Source organism: Macaca nemestrina, chromosome 4 (genome assembly GCF_043159975.1).
Source record: "Macaca nemestrina isolate mMacNem1 chromosome 4, mMacNem.hap1, whole genome shotgun sequence".
Classification (NCBI taxonomy): Eukaryota; Metazoa; Chordata; class Mammalia; order Primates; family Cercopithecidae; genus Macaca; species Macaca nemestrina.
The window spans coordinates 152552589-152573544 of NC_092128.1; the positions used below are offsets into that span (position 1 = coordinate 152552589).

Consider the following 20956-nt stretch of genomic DNA (forward strand, 5'->3'; position numbering starts at 1 on the left):
CTCCCTGCTGGAAGGCCACCTCCCCTCAAGTTTTGCCTACTCCTTGGGCTTCTCTCTTGGACACAGTTTGACCCCAAGGGCACACCCAGCCTCCACGGTATATGCTGTTCTGCGTTTATAGGAGAAACGAGTGTTTTGGGAGGGGGACAAATAAACTTTGGCTTGAATCCTCAAACTTCCCATTGAATATTCTTGTGATCTGGGTCAATAACCTAACCTCTCAGAGCCTCAGTGTCCTCAGCTTTGAAACGGAGTTATTAACCCGCAGTGCTGTCATGAAATCTAAGAAGGAAAATATACATGACAATATCTGTCAGGTCTCAAGACATGCTAGGGCCTTCTCCTCTCTATGTACGTCCTTAGAGGGTTATCAGCAGTACTCTCATTTATAAATTATTATCAAATCTGCATATAGCTTCAAACAGTTGTTGTTCCTAGATCACCAAAAAGAATTTTGTAAAACTGTGTATCTTTCCCACATTTTAGGTTGACATCTAAAATTTTTCATCATACGTTTGAAGGACTGAAAAGAATGTAATTTCTAGTGTATTTTAATGTTTTGCTATTTCAGTATATTTTAATGAAACTACTGCAGCGCATCTATATGTATTCAAAGGAATCTAAATATTTGATAAGCAGGTCTAAAGATTTGATACACAGCATCACCCATTTAAAAAACACATGAACAAACTCTAATTTTTAATAGTAAGAAATTTTACACCACTCCTTTTCTTTCTTCTTGAATTTGTATTCCCATCTTATACTCCCACAGAATTGTATCCTTTATTCATTACATTTATTGATTCAAAAGAATTTTACTAATTACCATATCATAGCCTCTGAAAAAAAAGGTATATAAATTTCAATCTCAGTGGGGTTCAGTAGCTCACACCTGTAATCCCAGTGGTTTGCAGGGCCAAAGGGGAAGGATTATTTGAGGCCAGAAATTTGAGAGCAGGCTGGGTAACATAGCCAGACTCTGTCTCTACAAAAATAGAAATTAAAAAAATTAGCCAGGCATGGTGGTTCAGGCCTGTAGTTCCAGCTACTCAAGAGGCTGAGGCAGGAGGACTGCTTGAGCCCAGGACTTTGAGGCTGCAGTGAGCCATGATCTCATCACTGTACTCCAGTCCATGTGACAGAGTAAGACCCTGTGTCCAAAAAAAAAAAAAAAAATTCTTAAAAAAAGTGTTTTTGGCCAGGCACGGTGGCTCACGCCTGTAATTCCAGCACTTGGGAGGCTGAGGCGGGCAGATCACAAGGTCAGGAGATCGAGACCATCCTGGCTAACACGGTGAAACACCGTCTCTACTAAAAAAATACAAAAAATTAACGGGGCGTGGTGGTGGGCGTCTGTAGCCCCAGCTACTCGAGAGGCTGAGGCAGGAGAATGGCATGAATCTGGGAGTCAGAGCTTGCAGTGAGCCGAGATCGCACCACTGCACTCCAGCCTGGGCGACAGAGCAAGACTCCATCTCAAAAAAAAAAAAAAAAAGTTTTTAACCATATGACTTGGGGGCAAACAAAACAAACCTTCTCTTGGCATGAGTTGTTACAATTATTATTGATATTCAATTAATTGTTTAAAGTATTACAAATTTTGATGAATAGGTTTTATGTTTTATAAAACCAGAAAGCATCTCTCAATGACATGAGGAATACAGTTTAATTCTAATCTTTTCTTTTTCATAGATAAAATTTTGTTCATGCAAAGCAATAGATGAAAATGAAGGAAATTTTGTTACAGAATATCTCTCAATTCTTTAAATTCCTTCTAAGTTATATGCCAAAAGTCATGTAGTAATTTATTTATTTATTTTATTATTATTTTTTGAGACAGAGTCTTGCTCCGTCACCTGGGCTGGAGAGCAGTAGCATGATCTCGGTTCACTGCAGCCTTCACCTCCCATGTTCAAGTGATTTTCCTGCCTCAGCCTCCTGAGTAGCTGGGATTACAGGAGCCCGCCAGCGTGCCCAGCTAATTTTTGTATTTTTAGTAGAGACGGAGTTTCCATATTGATTAGGCTGGTCTCGAACTCCTGACCTCAGGTGAGCCACCCGCCTTGGCCTCCCAAAGTGCTGGGGTTACAGGCGTGAGCCAATGCACCCCGTCGTCATATAGTAATTTATTAGTTAGGACAGATGTGTTTTGTTCTAATAACAAACAAATGCTGAATCAGTGCTTACCACACAAAGGTTTGTTTCCTACTCATAACGAGTCCAATTCTGCTTGGGTGGCCCTCCCGGGCTATTCTTCCCCTGTACTGATTCAAATATCCAGACAGCTTCTATCTTGTGGCTCAATATGTGGCCTGTCCATGGCTGTCCCCAAAGGGGAGGGAGAGCATGAAGGTAACACGTTGGCTCTTAAACACATGGCCTGAAAACGACACTTTATTCCACTGACATGGCCCCACACCTGCAGAGGGGCTAGAAATCTCTTCCTGTCCTGAGGACAAGTGGACTGTGTTACAGTTAGCAATGATCAAGGTATTTGTAATGAAGTGTCAGCACGTGGATCCCACCTCATTTTGTGGACAGCAAAAGACTGAAAACACCTGATTTATAAAATGATTTATTTCCCAATTATTAGAGTCTTTCACTTTCTCAATTCCGCCCCTGATATTTAGAGTTCTCCCTTTGTTTGGCACCTGGGCATTTACACCCTCAGATAATTGCCCGTGTTAAAGATTCAGGATGAGTAAGACAGGAGCCTTCCATCTTGTTCGGAAACAAAGGAGCAGTTGTGAAAAGCAAAATTTGACCTCAGGCATCCTCAGCTCCAGTTTTACAGTGTGAATATCAAAGGACTGAAAATAGGTTCTTTGGCAATTTTACATGCCTGCCTACGCCTTGGAAATCTATATGTATCCGGAGTGATACTCACACCAGTGATTGCTGCTTTGGGAAACTGGGCAAATTTGGGCTACCCCAAATTTGTTCAAACCTTGAGGGCAAGTGATCATAGCTTAACCTGATTTCCTAAGATTTAACAACAGTGAAATCAGGTTGAAATAAATCACACAGGGGAAAAGAGGACGCCTTGGGATGAGAAGAGATGGGGATATGGTTAAGGAGGCAAGAGTGGGCAACAGAAACAATCCAGTTTTGCCTTGTGGGGTGGGGAGAGCATGACGGTCTTTGTTGTGATAACTGAGGTCTTGCTGGGAGCCACCAGCTACATTCCTCTTCTAAAACTCATTCTCCAATCCATCCATTTGGGGCTCAGAAACGAAATATTAGACCTGCTATTTTAACTTACGTTTTCCCGCTGAAAGCACAAGAAGGAAACTAAGTGACAATGCTATTTATTATGCAGGTTGAGTCTGTTAGTCGGGGGGCCCCATCTGATACTCTGTAGGCAAGCTATCCCAAGGAGGGGTCTGAAAATTCTCACTGTCAGAGAAGTGGCCAGGATGCCCTCATAGGCATGGGCTGCAGTTTCACCTTTGCCTGGAGAGGTGGATTTATGTTCTTGTGTATTTAGTTTTACCTAAACTACCTCTCACAAAGTGGACAACTGAAGTCAAAGGCATTTCTGGGAAGAAACCACAGATCTGAGTCACTTACAAGGCCAGCACAATCAGATGGCAACACACGGCAGCAGGAACACTTGTGTTGTTAGTAGAAGCCATGTCGCCAAGACAAACAATTCTCTGTAACCAGATGTCATAAGATTTTTTCCAAGAAACTAGATTGTATCATGAAAATCAAGTAAAATATGCATTTCCATTCACGAAGTGCATATCGCGCCATGAGACGTCAAGTAAAGACGGAAGGGAACCTTCATAATTAGCGGATTCCCTTCCTCTCTTCTGTCTGATGGTTAATGCTTAGAATTGATAAGTAACTAGGTGTCCACGCACAAGGGGTAAATGCTCAAGGCTTGTTTCCCGATGGTGTGTTTGTGGAAAAGCATTAGGGATCGAGGCCTAGACTAAGTTCTGTCCAACACCAGCTCAGGAGGCCAGCGCAGAGCATGTCTCATGCTTCACTCCGTACAGCAGGTTCAATGCATGGCTAAATGATTAAACTCATGACTTCACTATAAAATAGACTTCTTATTCATGTTTCTGAAAAATTCTGGCAGTAAAGTGCCATACAATCTATAAAACTATGCTTGGTTCTAAATTGCTCATTTGTGATGTGGGGCTAGGCCCCAGATTGGTTTTTAGTAATATTTCAAACAGTTCCTATTGTTTTAGGAACCCGAGCCACGTCGGAGGCCATCTGGAAGGCGTCTGCCTGTTCTCCTCTCTCCCTTTAACGTTAAAGGTACAAGGAAAATAGGAGAGAGTTTTACCTGGGCACACAAAAGCCATGTTTTACAGGGCAGTCCTCTCAAATGACTGTTCATAGACATGATTTTCAGGAATCCACTTTCAACTACTAAACCTATAGGAGCCTGCAGTTAAATTAGCATTATAGAGGACAAAAGAATGTTAAGTGGTCTTCAGAATTAAAAGCAAGGGTTTCTCAGCCTGAAGGAGGATCAGCTGAAATGATATCCTGTCTACAAATGTTGTTTGAAGAGGAGACATTAAAATGAAAGAGGTGAAAAAAACAGGAAGGAGAGAGGCAGTCATTTCTTTTTAATCCAAGCTTCATCCCTAGTAGAGAATCTCATTACGGTGGACATTTTGAATACTGGATCAGAACTGATGCTATGTCTAAGGTATGTACAATGGCATATAAACAATGACTGATTAACCATTGTGTAGAATTCATCTCATCGCCTAACTCTACGCTTTTTTTTTTTTTTTTTTTTAAGGAAGAAACTCTTATTCACATAGTAATTCGGGTAAGAAGTTCTGTTCCACAAAGGTTAACTCAATGTAAAATCTTCTAAGCAAAAGCCAAAAATAGGTTGACAGGTTCATGAAGCTTGCCCGGGTCTGACCTCAGAACAGACATGTCTACTCTCAGGCAGGCTCAAGCCCTTCTTTTTCTGGTGTGCACCTGAGCAGTGGGAGCCGGCCATGAAAAATTCATGCAGGACGCTTCAACAGTCCCACCTATGTCCTTAACATCTGCTGGCTTCACATCACATTAAAACTTCAAAGTAGATCCACCCCTGGGATGGCAGCAAGCTTTCACCAGGGCAGCGGGGTGGAGAGTTCAGAGAAGTCCTCTCCTTCCCTACAGGAATAGTGGTGCAGAACATGCTGGAATATATCTTCTTAACCATGCAAAAGGGGAGAAATGTTAAGAGATAATCATGCCGTCTACTAAATATGCACAAAACAGCAGGCGGTACCATTGTGGGACTGCATCTCACTTCTAACAGTCATGCTTTTTAAAAAATATATAATATTTAAATCCAAAACCTCTTTATCTTTTGCTTCCCATAAGCTTCAGGTGGAGCCACAGTATCTAGCAATTGAAAAGGGGTGACGTTTTTGAACTCTCAAGTACAAGGTTGTTGATAAAAATGGATTACTTCCTCCTGTTAGCTGGGTGACAGCACATCACTTATTTAGATGTTTTGAGACACAGCTAGACCTGGTTGCTGCTGCACTCTGACACGGTGCTGTCCTCAAGGAAGGAACGGATTATTACCACAACAGCAAACAAGAGGCGGGGCTGTGTGACACTCCGATTTTAAACTAATCACAGCACAATCCACCAGGAATTTAATTGCCAGTACCCGATCATCCCCATGGTGTCACTACATAATGGTTCCCTGCTTTATTCTCCCGACAGCAAGGAAAAAATGTGTCTTTGTTAAATGATAATTGGCTGTAATATCTTTTGATTTTTCAGAAATGCTGGCTGGAAAGTTTTCACAAATTTTCCTCAATCTTGTGTGGTGTTTCCACAAAAGCCTACATCAGAAGAAAAAGATATCTAAGTCTGCAGAACACTCTATCTTACTCCCAGTATCAATAGGTCTCGAGAAGATCTAATTTCATAACAAATCTGGTAAGGAGACGCACCCTCCAGTACTCCACAAACTCACCAGGAGCAAGGTGGCCAGGACCTCAACTGCAGTGTTCATTGCTTAGAGCACTCACTGAATTCCAGAAAGAAGCACAGTTTAAACAATTCTGGGGGATTCTGCAGATTAATCAAGACTTCTGACTTTTAGAGGTTTTCAAAATAAAACTTTTAGCAAAAAAAAAAAAAAAAAAAAAGAAGAAGAAGAAGCATAATTGGTTGCCGTTTAACATTTAGCTAAATCCCATATGTCAACAGGAAGGTTCTCCTAAGAATTAAAATAAGGCAGTTTCCTCAACCTCCTTACTTCTCCCATTTCACCTGGCCCTCATAAAAAGCAAATAATTCATAAAGGCACAAAATGTAGGTTTTCTCCTAAGATTTAAAATAAGTCTGTATCATTAACTGCCTTGTATCTCACTTTTTACACATTTTTACCTGGTGCCAATGAAAAGTTAAAAATGTACATACAAAGGAACAAAATGCAAGCCAGTTAATTATAATATTTATGAGCAGCTTTCAATATACTTTTTGGTCAGGGTAGAAACATAAATTACTGAAAAAAAAATTTACATATTCCAATTATCTAACACCATGGTATTATGTTAGTACAGCAGTGTGCAAATTCACTCTACTTGCTTTCTTTTCAGCTGGCCCTTATAGAGTAGGCAGGTAGGCAAGGACTGGGTAAGGACTGTTTAATAACTTTGTGATGTTAACCAGAGTTTCTGTGGAATAATTTTTTTCCCTCTTCTACCAGAGGAAGGCCAACTTCCTTGTTTCTGATGCAGAATTTCACCCCCTTTGACTCATTATTATCCTGGTAGTTATATTACAATTGAGTACAGAATCATATTTGCGAAACAAGATAAATGGCTCTACTTGTAAAGTTTGGAATCATTAAAATAATAACAATTTATTTGAAAATACAATTACCATTCTTTATCATCACCCTTGGGAAAAAATCTCAATAAATCATCCTCATTTCTACTGTAATTCCTGATGCAGACAGTCCTTTACATCGCAGTACAGCATGCACTGGATTTTGTGAACCCCACACCTAATCTATGTGCATCATTCTCCATGGCATCACAAAGACCCCATTCATCCTAAATCTGTACTGAGTCTACATTCTGGAGAGCAAGATTCAGTTCCTCAAATTAAGGAGCTCAAGGCAGGATGACAACACATCATGGCCACTTGGGACCAATTAGGCAGGCATCTGAGACTCCACTCAGTTAACTCCCACAGATGCCTGCACCCAGAGTTTGCTACAAAGATTCACCCAGGAAATTCCACTGGGCCTAAGGCAATTGTACCCCTTGAGGGCCATGTGAGGCAAATGCTCACTCCATCTCACATACTTTTTTTTTTTATGAGACAGAGTTTCATTCTTTTTGCCCAGGCTGGAGTGTAATGGTGTGATCTCAGCTCACTGCAACCTCCGCCTCCTGGTTTCAAGCGACTCTCCTGCCTCAGCCTCCTGAGTAGCTGGGATTACAGGTGCGCACCACCATGCCTGGCTAATTTTGCATTTTTAGGAGAGACAGGGCTTCACCATGTTGGCCAGGCTGGTCTTGAACTCCTGACCTCAAGTAATCTGCCTGCCTTGGCCTCCCAAATTGCTGGGATCACAGGTGTGAGCTACCACGCCTAGCCCCACATACTTTTCAAACCACCTGCAGGGGGAAACCATTCCTTCAAGATAATTTTTAAAAAGATAAAATCCACTACTATACAAACAAATCAATATAATTCACTCATATGATATGATCATAATAATCTGAAATTTACCATCCACCATGACTAGTTTCAACCCTATTTTCTCAACCGCATGACAACTTCATTTCATACCATGAAGCTTCATGCTGCAAACATTTGATGACAAGCCTTCTGATATGGATGTCTGAATCTAGTTTAGTTCGGAGTTCCTGCTTTGGGTGATTTTCCCTTCTTTAGCAATTAACTCTTGCTAGAAGAATTTAAAGGCCAAACATGTAAAACTAAGTTTCCTCAAACTAAAGTCCCCTCAGATAAAATCTACAAATACCCATGATTTGTGTGCATTCTCTTCAAGAATCAGGCTTTTAGTTAAATTAGGTGGAAAAAATGATCAACTGATTATGCTTAAATACTGCTAATTTTGGTACAACTTAATATGTAGAATTTCTCAAGGATTTTCTTGTTAGATTAAAAGAATATAATCTATACCTAATCTAGTCCTGATTTAGGTTCATAGATACAATTCATTTAAATTGAAAGGTTTTTTTTGCTGTTGTTAGGAACAATATGCATTGACTGTGTATAAAAAGCAAATACTTTTTCTTTTTTAATTCCCAAAACAAATAAGATCTGGCATTCAGAAGTATCAGTTAGATTCACATTTTTCTGCATATCATTTTGAAGAAAGAAAAAGCTCTAAAGCTCTCCAAACTATTGGCATTGGATCAACATTAAACCATAACTACTACACTAGAGAGATACAATTTATTGCAAAATGTCCCGTCAGACAGTGGTTATTAATTAAAGCAAGATTTTATTGCTTTCAGAATTATGATTTGGAATTTCAAAACTCACTTGCTATGCTCAAATGAATGAATGGGCTTGTCTTGTTTTCTCCATTCTTCTCATTCACGGCCTGCACGTAGTATGCCCCGGCGTCACTGGCTGTCGTGGCCAGGATCACCAGCTGGTTCTCCAACGTGATGGCTCTGTTTCAGAAAAGAAGAGGACAGCGTCAAAGCTACTCCAGGGAACTTACTTGTAAGACACAATTAATTAGGTCAACGATAAAGGAATGCCTAGAGTTTAAAAGAAGAGCTGGAAGGACAAAAACAATACACAGGCTGACTTCAAGAATACGACAATGGCAGAGAGAGTCTCTTCTGGTCCAGCTAGCACCCTGCAGCCCCAGTGTCCGAGCCTACCGGGTGCTCCACATCTGCGTCAGCACTTGACTGTGAAGAAGAAAAATGTTCTGGAACACAGACATCCAGAGTTCATTAAAACTCAGAGGTTCTTCCTCTGAGAATGTATAACAACACCAGTTAGAAGGAATCCCTTCAATTAGAAGGCTGGACCACCACAACCCTGACCCAGGGCAAGTGAATTAGCTGTGGTTTTCTCCACCTCAGGGGAGCCTCATCAGAGGCTTTGTGTATGGATACCTACACTGGTGCATAGAAGGAAAGTTGCCAATGGGCACAGTGCTGCCCCCCTTCAACTTAAATTCTCCCATCATTATTAACTCCAGGCCACGTCTTTTTCACCTGTATTATCTCCCCATGTCTTAGAAGTGCAAAGGACGAGTAAATAGTCTCCAAGACCTTCTCATTCATCCTGATTCTAGTGGGAAAGGCATCTCTGAGACTCGTTTAATGCACCTGCCCTTTCTCTGAGCCACTGAGGCTCACAGAAATTAAGTTGCTTGTCCTAGGTAACACAGCAACTTAACAGCAGAGAAGGGACTAGGTCTTTTCCCAATCAGATTAATACTCATCCGATCACACCATAGAAAGACTCTCATTATACTACTTAATTTTTAAAAAAGAATAAAAACAATACAGACACAACTTCCATGCATCCAAGGAACTTTTATTTGAAATGGGTGTCTTATGGTATCCTTCCCTTATAATTCTGTATTATTTTTGCCAGTTAAAGAGGTGGATGAGGGAGGTAAAATTTGCTTAAAAGAAATACGGGCTGAGCACGGTGGCTCAAGCCTGTAATCCCAGCACTTTGGGAGGGTGAGGTGGGCAGATCACGAGGTCAAGAGACCGAGACCATCCTGGCCAACGTGGTGAAACCTCATCTCTACTGAAAATACAAAAATTAGTTAGGTGTGGTGGCACGTGCCTGTAGTCCCAGCTACTAGGGAGGCTGAGGCAGGAGAATCACTTGAACCTGGGGGGCAGAGGTTGCAGTGATCCAAGATCACACCACACCACTGCACTCCAGTCTGGTGATAGAGCGAGACTCCGTCTCAAAAAAAAAAAAAAAAAAAAAAATATATATATATATATATATATATATATATGTATGTATGAATGTGAGTAAACTATTCATTGGCTGGTGAATTTGGCTTAGAAGGTAAGATGCATTTTGAGTACCAAATATCATTTAGTCTAAGCTCTTTTTTCAAAAACAAGAGAAACATCTTGGGACTCCAGAGTGAGTTGTGTAACCCACAATTGCGTTACTCTATAGGGAATAGTTACAGCACTTTCAGATTCAGATCCTCTAAAATCTTTCTTCTGGTAACATTAAAATCGTGCAAAAAGAGTAACCTCTCATGAGGAATTTTAGCATTATAATCATCCTTTTTCTTCCTGCTATCTTTTGCAGAGCTTTTTCAAAAACTCTTGATTTTTATATATTATATAAAATTATCTTAACAAGTTATTGCTTATTCAGGGTTCCCATAGGATATATTACTGTTTGAGGTCTCTATGACTAACTTACTTCATGTCTCATTTATGAAAATTTCCCTATTAGGAAGTTTTCAATTTTTAGTCCCATAAAAATATTCAAAAGAGTTTTATTATAATTATTTATGGCTCCTTTATAGATTCTTTTATAGAACCATAGAAATTGTTCCATTTTATTTTAGTATATGTTATACTGGCAGCTAAAATTAAATATGAATATTTACTACACATGAAGTTACACATTTAGTAGTACAATTTAAAAACTGAATATATAATGTTTTCTTTAACATCTGATTTTTTCCATAGTAATTTCAAATATGCCTATTGTTTCTCAGAATTATCCTTATAAAATGACCATGAATTCTCGATATTATTTATGGCATTATTTTCAAGAGTATTGAAAATTTAAAAAGTACATAAAAATAAAAATATTAAAGTTTCCATCTATTATAACTTTTATCTTTAGGCTTATCTTTTTCTTTTAGTTTTTAATTTCTATACAGGTTTAAGTCAAAATTCATGAAAAAAAAAAAAACTGCTGCTGCCAAAAAGACACCATGAAAATGCTACATCTTTGGAGAACGTGAAGATTAATTTCCCAGAAACCAAGTGTTTGTTCCTATCCAAATCTTTCTGAACAGAGCATTTCTACAAGAGACTGACTTTTTAAATGAAAATAAAACATCTAAAACCATTCATCTTAATTTTAAATTCTGATAACTGCTGTAAACCTTAAGAAGAAACCCATGTTTAAAGACAGTAAAGCAGGTATCGTGCACCCATCCTGTCTTCTTTCTTAGCGGCCTTGATTTTGTTGTGGCAACCATGGCTTCCCCCTGCAATCCAGCCACGCAACATGAGAGAGCCGGCCCCATTCCCAGTATCAGGTGTGGGTCTTGATCATTTTGTCCCCACGTGTTCCTGGTGGTGATTTTATGGCTACAAGAGAAACGACCTTCGCATGAAGCTGATAATGGTGATGGCAGAACAGAGAGAATGGAAAGCACTTGGGTCCTTCATGACCTCATAGAGCCAATGAACCAACCATCCAGCAGCCTGTCCTGTCTGGGGACTTCCTGGTTCATGAGGTCAGATACTTCCTGTTTAACCTTGATAAACTAGTACAGATTCACAACAGCACATGCAATAACATCTTTTTTGGATTTTTTTACGTGTGTGTTCTATGCACTGCAAATAAATCCTGTGTATCTGTTTCTACATATGTGTGGACACATAAAATGTTATCAGTGGTTAGTCCGAGCAGTACAATTACAGGCTATTTTCTTTTGATTCTACCTTTTAAAATATTTTCCAATTTTTCCACAATAAATATCACTTTTGCTATCAGAAGGTAATGAAAAGAACACAGGGGCCTGCTAGGTAACTATGATAGCAAAGTTGAATACTTTGCTCATAATATGAATTACTTGGCTTTATTATAACATAACTCCAGATTACACATTTAAAACTTACACTGACTTCATAGAAAAATTATAATATTTGGCCTGAGAGATTTTCCTTTAACTTGATTGAAACAAATATATGTGTGGCTTTAAATAAAATTACTTCCTTAGTCTTCTTCCATCTTTGTACATTTAAAAATGAAACCTCATCATTGTAACTCCTAATTCCATGGGATAGTAGTAAAGAGAAGAGGGACAAAAATGACTGAGTGCGATATGGGTGAGATGAGCTGCCGCTCGGGAGAAGACACTGCTGCATCATGAAGAACAAGCTAACCGGTCCTGAGGTACTAATTATAAGCACAGGAAGGGTTTTCACAAGAGAGAAACCAATCTGCTGTTTTCCGTTGCTGAGACTGATGAGCAAAGTACCTGTGCAGTTCAGCAAAGGAAGACCATTTCCAGTGGGCACTTGCTAAGTGCTTCTGGCCATTCTTCACTTGATTCTCCAACACTCTCCTGAGGTACTGGGCAAAATCATAGTTCTCTATTTTAGAAAAGATGAAATCCGAGGAAGAGAGGAGCTAGCTGGGGTCTCCGACCACGAGCATTGAGGTAGATAGCTAGACCCACCCCTTGGGCATGGGGGAGGGAGGGCCGCCTTGCTGGGCCTCAACTGGGAAGCTCCCTGACATGCTTGCATGGCGAGGGGTTGTGGCCTTCCCCACGCCACAGCAGATCAGCTGCCTTCAGGGAGGTGATACTGACATCGGAATCCTAGAATAGGTGCCTAAAGACCAGGAAGGAAGAGTAAGGGTATGCATTCACCCTGATCACCACTGGAGCAGAATCAAATAGCTGTTTCACTATTTAATCAGCCACTATTAGAAACCCCACTCCCTGCTCAGAGTGGAGGAGACACTAACCTGAACCAGGACACACTGTTCATGCCCCATGCAACTTAGATAAGATGTACTTAGAAGCTGTAAGAAGTAACAGGGGGCACTTCAACAACTTCCCCTTAAGAGTATCTGTGGGCCCAAGGAGAGGAGTTCCAGGAGGTGTCCAGAAATATTTTCATGATGTGAATATTTTCATGATGTGCTCCCAAAGCTTGCGATGTAACCAATGCTTTGGCTTCCGTGAAAATATAAATTGTCTTTGGTTATCAACAAGTATTTTGCTCTTTAACACTTACCATGAACCAGGGTGGTAATATCCAGGTCAATGTATACATTATGATGAAAATTCAGTAAAATGTTTAGTGAAATAACTTTGCCCATAAAACATAGAAGCATAATTTGAGTCCATAGTTTGACCACTACAAATGTTAAAGTAACATTTGACTAGTTTCAAATGACCTTCAAGTACATTAACAGAAGGTCAGCGTGCAGGAAGATGCAGAATATTAGTCTGTAAAATCTTAAAAAAAAAAACACTTAAAAACATTTTCCATTTTAATTAAGCAACTTTTAAAAGGGTTGATTCTAAGGCTTAGTGTTCTGAGTATAATCTGGATCTCATGCCTCACAGTTTAAGCAAGTTCAAGGCAGACAACTTTGAAACTGATGAACTTTCCTTAGCTGTATAACAACAAGAACTACAATTGCTTTCAAGTCCTTTTGGCACTAATGAGTCCCGGAAGGCTGAATACATGTTAAGCTGACAGAGTGACATGTTTATTCCATCAAGAGCAAACACTTGCTGTTGACCGTTTGCTCTGGGTGTAAGAAAAATATTTTAAAAGCCAGAGAAGAGAGAATTTAGGAAACCTGTTTCTTATAATTTCAAACCAATAGAAACCACTAGTTGAGTTGTGTTCATTAATAGAATGCATGAATCCCTAGCACAGACCAAGAAGTCCTGGACAAATGGGATTGCAGCTCAGCACAGCTGCATTCAGGCAGGCAGGCTCGCTCAGAGGAGAAAGCCATTAAATGTGAGAACTGTGGTTCTTCAGTAAAGGATAAGTTATACTTCTGCAGTAGGAGAAAGACCAAAAGATGACCAGAGAGGGAAGAAACTAGAGGCAGGAAAAGACCGGTCAAGCCTCTACCAGTTTAGTTACCATAACGGTGCATGCCTTGAAAAACATTTCAAGTTAGTCTATGCAGGTATCCTTTTCTATGATAGTAATTGTTATGTTCATAATGGCAAGTCTACGGGAGAATTCCACTGAATTTATGTGAATTCACCTTCTATCCAACTCTTCTATATTGACTGTCTGTCAACGCTTAAATACAGACCCAAGTGGTGGTAAGTTGCTGGTGGAATTTCTAAAATGGTAACTCCTTTAAAATCCTTTGGATTTGAAATACATTCAGATACACCTTTGTTTTCCCTGTACACAATGATCCTCCAGTATTTAATCACAGAGCCAAAAAGTGTGTAGTCGATAAATGTGTGTTAAATTAATGAAGAAAAAGAAGGGAATCTCCAAGTATTTGTATTTGCATTTTTACTCTGACTACTCCTTTCTGAGCTTGCATATTTAGGTACCTGGAACCCAAGCAAATACAGGAGTCATTTAACCATTTTCTAAATATCTTTGCAGTGCCTATTGTGTGTGTTAACACTGTCCAGGGAAGACATACCGGAAAATATGGCTGTTGAACACAAGGGGATATCTTAGTGGTAAGAGCTGCAAAGGTGTAAAAAGATAAATGATGGCAGTATGAAGTGCCAAATGTGTGAAGCCAGTCTGTTCATTTTACAGAGTTTTAGAGGAGAAGCAGATACGCCACACAGGCAGCAAAGTCACCACAAAGCACGCGGGTCCAACCACATCTGTTTCCCTAGTGATAGCTTCTGAAAGTGTAAAAATCTGATGGGATATCACATTAGCAAGGCAGACCCAGTTCTCTAGCCTACACAGTATTAATAACTCAAGAACAGAACGGCTGCTTCTGCAGGTGGCGTGGGAGGAAATGCCATCCCTGCTGACCATCTACCCATGTACCTTCCACCGGAGCTCTAGCCAGGGGCTTCTGCATGGCAGGGCGGCACATCCAACTCCCTCCTGAACTGCGGGGCTGGCCTGGGCCTTCCCTGACTGCTCCCAGCACCATGGCCAACAGCAGCAGCACAGAGGAACCTGGGTGTACGGTCAGAAAAGAGGCAGAGAGGGACACCTGCCTGGGTGCACATTGTCTGTCTCTGAATTAAAGTCCAAAGAAGATGTGGGCTCAGAGCTCTTGCATCTTCTCCCAACCAATCTCCCTGAGCTTCCTGGAATCAGAAGTAGGGTCGAACCAGACTTAAAGTTAAACTCTAACGTGGTCTGCAGAGAAGACACCTTATTTTTCTACCAGAACAACATGATCACAGCTGACAGGAAGTAACACCATCAATAACACCATGATATTCTGTGTTAATACAGAGAGGCCCTTATCAGGCAACTGTGACCTGGATGGAGCAACAGAAGTGGAACTGGATCTGGCCCCGATTTTATTCCCACAGGCTCATCACTTGGCTTTCTCATCTGTAAAATGGGAATAATAATTCCGACATCAAAAGGACATTGATGAAATGCAAATCAGGTAATGAGGTGAATGAGGCTGGCTCAGAAGCTACGAATTCCGTGTTTGCTAAGTCTGAATCTGTTTCATCAGGTGTAGAATGTGACTGGCAAGTAAGAAAACAGTAAATGTCATCTACTGTCCTCTTCTAGGGGCTAAATATCAAATACTTCCTAGTTTTAGTTAACAGGCTTCTGTACAAACACAGCTAGGTCACCGAATTATCAGATTAGAGTCATAAAACGACCAGAAACCTCTACTACCTAAAACAAAGCCCATCTGCTCAAGAGCATACAGGTAATGATTTAGCAAAGAAGCCTAGAAACAACTTGTCTTCAGATACTTCCACCCAGATGCCACAAATGTTAAAACTCACTTTAAAAGACTTTAATGCTGGAAAATCCCTGGCCTTTTCTCCACATGTGTTTATGTGTCATAAATGGAATTATTTTCCTTCAGGAAAGATGCTGTCTAGCAGGAGGGACAGAAAAGAAATGAAGAGATTACAGGGTAACTGTTGATGTAACTGGTGAAGGATTTACTTCATCAGGGATTTTTGCCCAGAATAAATATATATCTTATTTATAGCGGTTTCTTTTTTTTTTTTTTGAGACGGAGTCTGGCTCTGTCGCCCAGGCTGGAGTGCAGTGGCCGGATCTCAGCTCACTGCTAGCTCCGCCTCCCAGGTTCACGCCATTCTCCTGCCTCAGCCTCCCAAGTAGCTGGGACTACAGGCGCCCGCCACGTCGCCCGGCTAGTTTTTTGTATTTTTTTTTTAGTTAGTAGAGACGGGGTTTCAACGTGTTAGCCAGAATGGTCTCGATCTCCTGACCTCATGATCCGCCCATCTCGGCCTCCCAAAGTGCTGGGATTACAGGCTTGAGCCACCGTGCCCAGCCAGCAGTGTTTCTTAAATTTCCTAGCTAACCTTCAAAAGCACTTTAGTCAATTTGTACTTATCCAGGGGCCTTTTGTTATTTTAACTAATTGTTTCAGCACTAGGTACAAATAAATGGCTACGCCAAATTCCTGGTGTGGTCATATGCAGAGGAACGGCATGAATGAGGAGTTTTTACAGAGCCCAGGTTTAGGCAGAAACATGTCTAGCCAAGACTTTTTCGGCTAAAATAAAAATTCTAGAAAAAAGAAAAAGAAACATGATCTAAACAAAATGTGTGGAATACATGTTTTTAGTCTTTAGATCCTTAAACAGTGGAACTTCCCAAGAGTGTAAAATCCAGTCAAACTGGAAACCATGAAAGTTGATGACAGAAAGGCATCCAAAAAGTAGATGAGGACCAACTAAAGCCACTCCAGATGGGGGGGCTTCTCATGAGGAATCCTCCCCCCCCAGGATACTCTGCAAACAGCAGTCAATTCTGAAATGAGCTCAGTTTATATAGTAAGAGAATAAAACACAATAAATAATTCTATCAAAAATTAAATATATATGGCCATGGCTAAGCAAGACACAGCAGATACAAGAACATTCCTGGGAGGCCTGTGCATTGCTGTCGGCGTCTGCACCTGCAGCCTCTGCAGAGAAGCGTTGACCCAACCATTTTTACTTCGTGGGCTGAGTTGGGGAAGCCTAGAGCTGGTAATTCTCGCTTCCTGACAAGTCAAATGCTTTCTGTATCTCACTTTCTGCAGAATGAGGCACTCAGGAGTCTTTCTTCCCTTGTGCAGATAAAGGGATACCGGGCAGAGGACTCGACCCTCGCTCCACATGATGCTGCCCGCAGAGGATTATGTCTTCGTGGCTGGACCAAGCATATGCAGCAGCTGCTAGGAAGCAGAGGGTTCTTCTTTAAAAGCAAATAATAGCAGAGGAATACTAGAAAATTAGGAGCAGAGTGAAATGCTTTTTGAAATGCTTTCCATCCACCTTTCTGGTCTGTCACCACATTTGTTCCTCTTTGAAGGAGCATAATTATGACCAAGGGGTTCCACTCTCGTGTTAAGACTCTTTTCGATTGCCGAGTGACAAAGCTGTGCCCAGCAGGGACAGGAGCACCTGCAATGGCTATGGCAGACTCATAGCACCTCGAGCACAGCTGATCTCAGGGATACAGTCTGGATCTGTGTTCCCTCCCAAATCTCATGTTGAACTGTAATTGCTGGTATGGGAGGTGCGGCCTGGTGGGAGGTGACTGGATCAGAATCATGGGGGTGGATTTCTCATGTTTAGCACCATCCCCTTGGTGCTGTCCTCGTGATAGTGACTTCTTGTGAGATCTGGCTGTTTAAGTGTGTGGCACCTCCCCCTTCACTCTGTCCCTCCTTCTCCTGCTCTCACCATGTGATGCGCCTCCTCCCACTTTGCTTTCCGCCATGATTAGAAGCTTCCTGAGGCCTCCCCAGGTGCAGATGCCGCCATGCTTCCTGCACAGCCTGCAGATCTACGAGCCAATTCAACCCCTTTTCTTTATAAATTACCCCGTCTCGGGTATTCTCTTACAACAATGCAAGAACAGCCTAATACCCCTTGGTGATGGTGGATCCTCAGTGCATGACTCAAAACACGTGCTCCCCTAACTACAGGGGATAGATCTTCATGCTCAGGCACAAATGCCATCAACAATGAAGATGAAAATAAATCAATAAGAAAATCCAATTTTTAACGATTTTTTTTATTTCTGAAAGCTACTACGATAGGTATGGCATTTGTGTGTAAACAGAACGTCTGTTGGGTTCTCTGCTTTATCAGACAGCCTGCCGGTGTCATCACTCTCTGTGACTACAGACATTGTTCTGGCAAACAAAAGTGCAGGGAAATGGTCAAACAGCCATCAGGTAGAAACTGATTTATCAACAAGGCTGAGAGCTCTTTAAAATCCTGGGCCCCTAAACTGAGCTTTCCGGAGGGCTTACTGCACACTTGGTTCACTGTAACACACATGTCTCTTCCCAGAGCAGGGCTGCCTCGCTGTGCAGGTCAGGCTGGGATCCAGGCCTTGCATTATTTACACCTGTGCTGGGAATTATTCAGAAGGTGCCAGTAAGCAAATCCCACTGAACCATTAGCCACAGTTGGGAGACAGACATTGGCATCCTTTCAGCATTCTGAGATTTTTCTGTGTGGGATTTCAGAGGGAGTGAACCTGCTGGCTTTGGACATGCCTCTAGGGACTGACCCTCCATCTGCTCCTCACTCAGTCACCACCTGGAGTTGCTTGTCACGTCTCAGAAGGGGCACCATGCTCCCCATCAACTCTTCTTTTCTACAAAGCTTCTGCTCTGCCCTCTTCACTGACATGATGCGGAGGGCACATTCCACGGGCCCGGCAATTGTTGTGTGCTCTGCATGCAGCGTCTCACCTGGCCCTCACGGTCATCCCACACAGATTCAAATTCCCTCAGTTTGGATTTTGGATCCAGAGATGGCTGCATGGGAGTCCCTTCTCTGACACTTCCTAGCTAGTGACACTGTGACAACAGGCCAGCTGCTTGACTGACAGCACCAATGCTCAGGTCAGATGGGGATAATAATTGTATCCATCTCTGAGTTTGGTAGGAGAATTAAATGAGATATTAAAAAGTGATTGGCACACATAGCTGGCATACACTTAAAACTCAGAAATGCTTAGCTGCTGTTATCATCTCCATGTTACAGACAGGAAGCAGAGGCTACTAGAGGTTAAATAATTTTGCTAAAGTTGAAGAAACAAGACTCTAACCCAGCCCCCCAGCCTGTGCTCATCCCAAACGTATTCTCTCATCAAGTCCTTTAACTGCTGTCTCTGTCACCTCCCTGGCCCCAGATGCAGTGAGACAACATGCCAGGGAGAGGAGTCTGTGCAAACCTTTGTTGTGAGGTTAAAAGTTCTGCGCCTTGGCCCCCTCTCTCTGTTTCTCTCTCTCTCTCTGTCTGCCGCTGTCTTTGTGTCTCTTTGCCTGTCTCTGCCTCCCCCTTTCTCTAGGTCTCACATCAGATCCCCCCACTGGCTAAGACAGGCCTGGCCTATGGTAGAGGGGATCATGAAACTGGTGACAAAATGCAGGGGTGGACACTGAACGTTTGGGCTTGAGGCAGCCCCTGGCATTACCATCTACTGGGAGTGCGACTATACCACAGCATGCTGGGTCTAAAGAGGGAGGCCCCACACCACCTGAGTTATGTGAGTCGGCGTTAAGCACTTCCCCTTCCTATCCTGATAGAACCCTCCCAGGCAGGCCTTCTTGGCCTTCTTTGGTACTGTTCTGGAGGTTACCTTCTCCACTAGGCGGCCGTCAGTCCCTCTAACAAGCAGCAGAGCTATGAGCCCTGGGTTCTGTCCATGAAGACTAATGAAAGCAGTTTCCTTTGGGGATGGGGTCGATTTTTTTCTCAAGAGGTATGAACTTTGGACTTTCCTAGGTAAGGCTTTGTAAATCCCTTTGTGTTTAACATTAGGATATGTCTGTCTAAAATGAGAAAATAAGATGGCAACTTCAGATGTGCCTGGGTGAAATATAGCTGTCAATAACTCAAAAAGGGCCATTTTGAGAAAGTCTAAGTAAATTGAAAACATTATTAACCACAACAAAACACATGTAAGATACAGGCAGGAAGCAAATTTAGGTAATATCATTCTTAGTTCCCAGACAACCCCACACAAAAATAAAAACAGGAAAAAAATGGATAAAAATAGAAAAAGGGGCAGCAGCTACTTCTCCCAACTGTCTCCACTACTTGCCACGGCTAATGATCTCGTGCAGTTAATTTCCATGACAAACACAACACAATAACATAAAATGTAATTGCTCTATTCATCTCCTCAGAGAACTGCAATGTGGTTTGTTAAGTTGTGATGTATTTGTTCTTAGTCCTCAGCCACATTTCTCCACAGGCGTTTTAGGTTGGCCACAAGCAGTACATAACTGGTGCAAAATGATTCAAATGAACAGGTGCGAAGTTCTGCAAAGGACCAAAGGCCACAGAAAATTCTTCGCTAGGGTCTATAAAGGTAACGGTCTCTGCTGGGTGGAGAAGGCAGGGGAGGGTGAACATCACAGAGCTCCGGGGCCCAACTCTTTAGCCATCTGCTGGGGCACATGAGCCTTCTCGTGGTAGGCCGAATAAAGGCCCCCAAGACATCCGTGTCCTAATGTGGACATCCATGTCCTAGAGATATGTTACCTCACGTGGCAAAGGGACTTTGCAGATATGGTGAGCTTAACGATCTCACCATAAGATGGGAAGATTGTCTTGGATTATTTGAGTGAGTCCATGGGAGACGAAGCCCTAGAAGTGAGCGAGAAGTCAGAAGAGTCATGAGCAGAGGGGAGGGTTTATGCCGCTGACTTTGAAGATAGAGGCAGGGCTACAAGTCAAGCATTTGCAGTCTTTCCTTGTCTTTGACCTCAGGGCCTTATCATGCAGTTTGTGGTAGCAACAGAGATCTACAGGAGGAGGAGGGCCTTGAAAATTCACACTGAGGAGAGAAGCATGACAATTAGAATAGCTCCATAAAGGAAGAAGAGGGGGCAAAGAAGTCAGGCCAGCTACAAGAAGGTGACTTGGAAGGAGAAAGAGTTTAAAGAGAAATGTTTCGGTTCTCCATTAATGTGGTCATTCTTTGACAGATCACTAATGATCTGCCTTGACAATATTTCTTTTTTGGATAGACTGGATGATGTCTTTCTTGTTTTGGCTTTGCCACCGAGCATTAGATGTGTTTCATTCATT

The 20956-nt window shown here is 41.8% G+C and overlaps 1 protein-coding gene across 10 annotated transcripts in view; it reads right to left on the minus strand.

The window, feature by feature from the left end:
- Window positions 1-20956, minus strand: part of LOC105483388 (sidekick cell adhesion molecule 1) — a 960109-nt gene that overhangs the window by 435521 nt on the left and 503632 nt on the right. For all 10 annotated transcript variants that reach the window (XM_071095418.1, XM_071095417.1, XM_071095416.1 and 7 more), the window contains one exon: window positions 8515-8648. In XM_071095418.1, the coding sequence (XP_070951519.1) occupies window positions 8515-8648 (134 nt within the window). The remainder of the gene's footprint in view (window positions 1-8514; window positions 8649-20956) is intronic.